At 37.3% G+C, this 3,285-nt stretch overlaps 1 protein-coding gene across 1 annotated transcript; it reads left to right on the top strand.

Moving 5' to 3' along the window:
• Positions 1-909: 909 nt before the first annotated feature.
• Positions 910-3,033, top strand: LOC117117416 (tripartite motif-containing protein 2-like; the record flags this gene model as incomplete). Its single annotated transcript, XM_033261736.1, has 1 exon — positions 910-3,033. A coding segment is annotated over exon 1 (2,124 nt), but the record flags the coding sequence as incomplete, so codon positions are not given.
• Between the last annotated feature and the right edge of the window lie 252 nt (positions 3,034-3,285).

The raw sequence follows: 3,285 nt of genomic DNA, 5'->3' as shown, positions 1-3,285 counted from the left end.
AATGCCCTGTTTTCTTGGCCCAGTACGGCATAGCCTCCTTAAATCAGCGCATTCGTGTTCGAACCTACCAGGTACCCACATGTACTCATGGGTGGAAAGAGGCAACTGTAGATAAAGTGCCTTGCCCAAGGACATGTGGTTAGCACTGCGAGAGTTTCGAATCCCCCGACCTTGAGGATGGGAATCCAAGCCACACCGATGCGCCAACCGCTTCTACCAAATAAAACCTTAGCATCAACCATAATTGTGGGTCTGTGATGTTACCCTCCATTCTGTGGCCCTCTATTTTGTGTTGCTCCTGTGTATTATTTTAACAAAAAATTCAATGTGGCAGGTCTTATCATCATCACCGCATCTTTATTATCATCAACATCAATATCATCACCAACATCATCACCATTATCACCATCATCATCACCACCACAATTATCACTATCACAATAACCACTATCGCTGCAGCCACCATCACTATCACCATCTTCATCACCATCGACATTATCATCATCATCACTAACCACCATTATCATCACCACCAATGTCACCACCATCACAATTATTATTCAATATTTTTTTTGTCAAGTGCCACAGTCTCTCTGTGTAAATAGGACTTGCAGCATGGACTGCTACTGAGGGACCACACAGAGCCCAGTGAAATTATATTAATTAAAATTATTAATCATTTACAGGGTTACCAAGATGGCGACAAGTTAATAAGTTTTTAGAAGACATTGATGAGAAAGTCCTAACTTTATTAATTCTACTCCCACAGTTATCCAAACATTATGAGGGCATACTTCTACAGGGCCAAAATGCTGAGTACCACTAGGAGCTCTATGGTATATCAACAAAAGCCCCAGTAATATTATATTAACCATTTAAATTATTACTAATTTACAGGATTATACCAAGATGGCTACAAGTAAACTTAGTCAGTTTCTGGAAGATATTGATGAGAAAGTCTTAGAGTGTGCCATATGCTTGAAGAGACTCCAGAATCCAAAATCCCTCAACTGCCTGCATAGTTATTGTCTGGCCTGTCTGGAAGACTGGGTAAAAAAGAAGGGTAAGCTGACTTGTCCAACTTGCACAAAATCATTTCCCATTCCAGAAGGAGGGCTTCAGAAACTTCCACCAAACACATTTCTGAATAACTTGTTAGAAACCCTTCAACAATATGATAAACCTGCTGGTGATCACATCACAAAATGTGTTTGTGGAAAAGCAGAAGAATACTACTGCCAGGATTGCAGACATTACTTGTGCTCTTCTTGTACAGATTATCATAAAATGATGCCAATTTCGGCAAATCACAAGCTACATGCAGTGGAGGATGTGCGCTCAATGACACCACAAGACTTTGCTTTGTTAAATCCTCCACTGTGTTCACTTCACTTTAAACCTTTGGAGTTGTACTGTCAAGATTGTAAAACTCCAATTTGCATTCATTGCACATTTATGAACCACAAAGTGTGGGAAGGGAAGCACAAAACAATCAGCATATCAGATGCATTCCAAACATTTAAAGAAACTTCATCAACATTGGAGGAAGCTGCCCAATGCTGCAAAAAAATGTTAGAAGAAGGCCTTGAAGCAGTTATTCAAACATCTACAAAATTAGAAGAAAGTAGAAAGACAAGTTTGCAAGATATTGACAGACTTGTGCAGGAAATGATTAAAACAATCATGAATAAAGCAGATGAAATGAAAAAAAATGTAGAGATAATCTACAAACTGAAAAAGCAAGTAAATGATGTACAAATGGATGAATTTAAAACAATAATATGTGAAGTAAATACAAAATTAAGTTTTCTTAAACAGTTGTTAAAGAGTGATGAAGCAACAGCGATGCAATCAAGTGAAACATTAATTAAAGTACTGGAGGACAGAGTCAATGAAATGCCCAAAACAGAGCCAAATGATAATGGGCAAATTTTATTTTTTGCAAACAAACACCACATTGATTCTTTGCAGAAATGTGAGATAGGAAATGTAACACAATCAACAATAGATGGTCTTACATTAAAGGGAGTGGAATCTGTGACACAAGGCCAAGAAATTCTTGCCAAAATAATTAAAGAAGATGGATGTAATGTATTAGCAAATCAATTGAAGGCAACATGGACACATCATACAGTAGAAACAAACATCTCTCAAGTTGATGAAGATGAAGATGTAGATTATGTTGTGACAGGAAAATGTAACAGTCCAGGTGTTTGTAGACTTGATGTGAGTGTTGATGGCAAACCGATCAAGCAGTCACCAATGATAATCAAAGTAGAACCAGAAGGATTATTTAATACCATTAAATTATTCAAAGACAAGAATAATGAATACAGAAGCCTAGTAAAATTTGAAGAGTGCTTGTTGGTTTCATGTGGGACTAATGAAATGCTCAAGTATATGCAATCAGGAGAATATATTGGTAAGGTTACACTGCCACAAGATGTGAAAATATTTGAAATGTGCAAAATGAAGAATGGTAACATAGCAGTCAGTGACGATGGCAACGGATGCATCACAATAGTTAAGATAAATGGTGAGGTGATCAAATTGATTGGTCAGGAAATATTGGAGGATCCAGCTGGGATCCATGTGGATGAGGCATCAAATGCTGTGTATGTAGCTGATTGGGGAAATGAATGTGTGTATATATTTGATATTGATAGTGGCCAGATGATCAGAAAGTTAGAGTCACCAAACAATAATATAAGGGTCATTGATGTTACCCTTACAAATCAAGGAAATATTCTTGCATTAGAAAAAAGTAGTGAGTCTTGTGACAATGGATTACTACAATTTGATAATAAAGGAAGGTTGATGAAAGTGCTTGTCAAAGGTGATGAACATAAGGCAGTGGGTTTTGATGGAGTAGTAGTTGATGAGGATGATAACATCATTTTAGCAAGTCAGGGAAAAATACAGCTTTTCAATAGTGATGGAAATTTTATCAAAAGAATTGATAAACCAGAAGACAGAATCGATTATCCAAGCGGATTATGCTTAATTTCGCAACATCCACGGAGAATTGCAGTGGTAAATAGTGACGCTATAAATTTATATAATTACTGAGGTGTCCAATGTTGGGTCCAGGAATTTTAAATATAGGGGCCCAGGGAGGGACTTCGGATGGAGGGTATATACAACCTCAGTCCCACCATGGTTGGGAGGTGAGGTATACAAAAATATGATTATGGCACCCTGAGTCTTAAAATTTTAATACAATTTTCTTTAATCTCCATTTTTTTAATCTCAAAAAGTTTAGGGGGCAGGGCCTGCTGGGTATGA

The sequence above is a fragment of the Anneissia japonica genome, unplaced genomic scaffold (assembly GCF_011630105.1).
Source record: "Anneissia japonica isolate Jap-2015-1 unplaced genomic scaffold, ASM1163010v1 scaffold98503_len8795_cov114, whole genome shotgun sequence".
In the NCBI taxonomy this organism is placed as follows: domain Eukaryota; kingdom Metazoa; phylum Echinodermata; class Crinoidea; order Comatulida; family Comatulidae; genus Anneissia; species Anneissia japonica.
The sequence above is the reverse complement of the archived record's forward strand: the minus strand, read 5'-3'. Positions and strand labels throughout refer to the sequence as shown.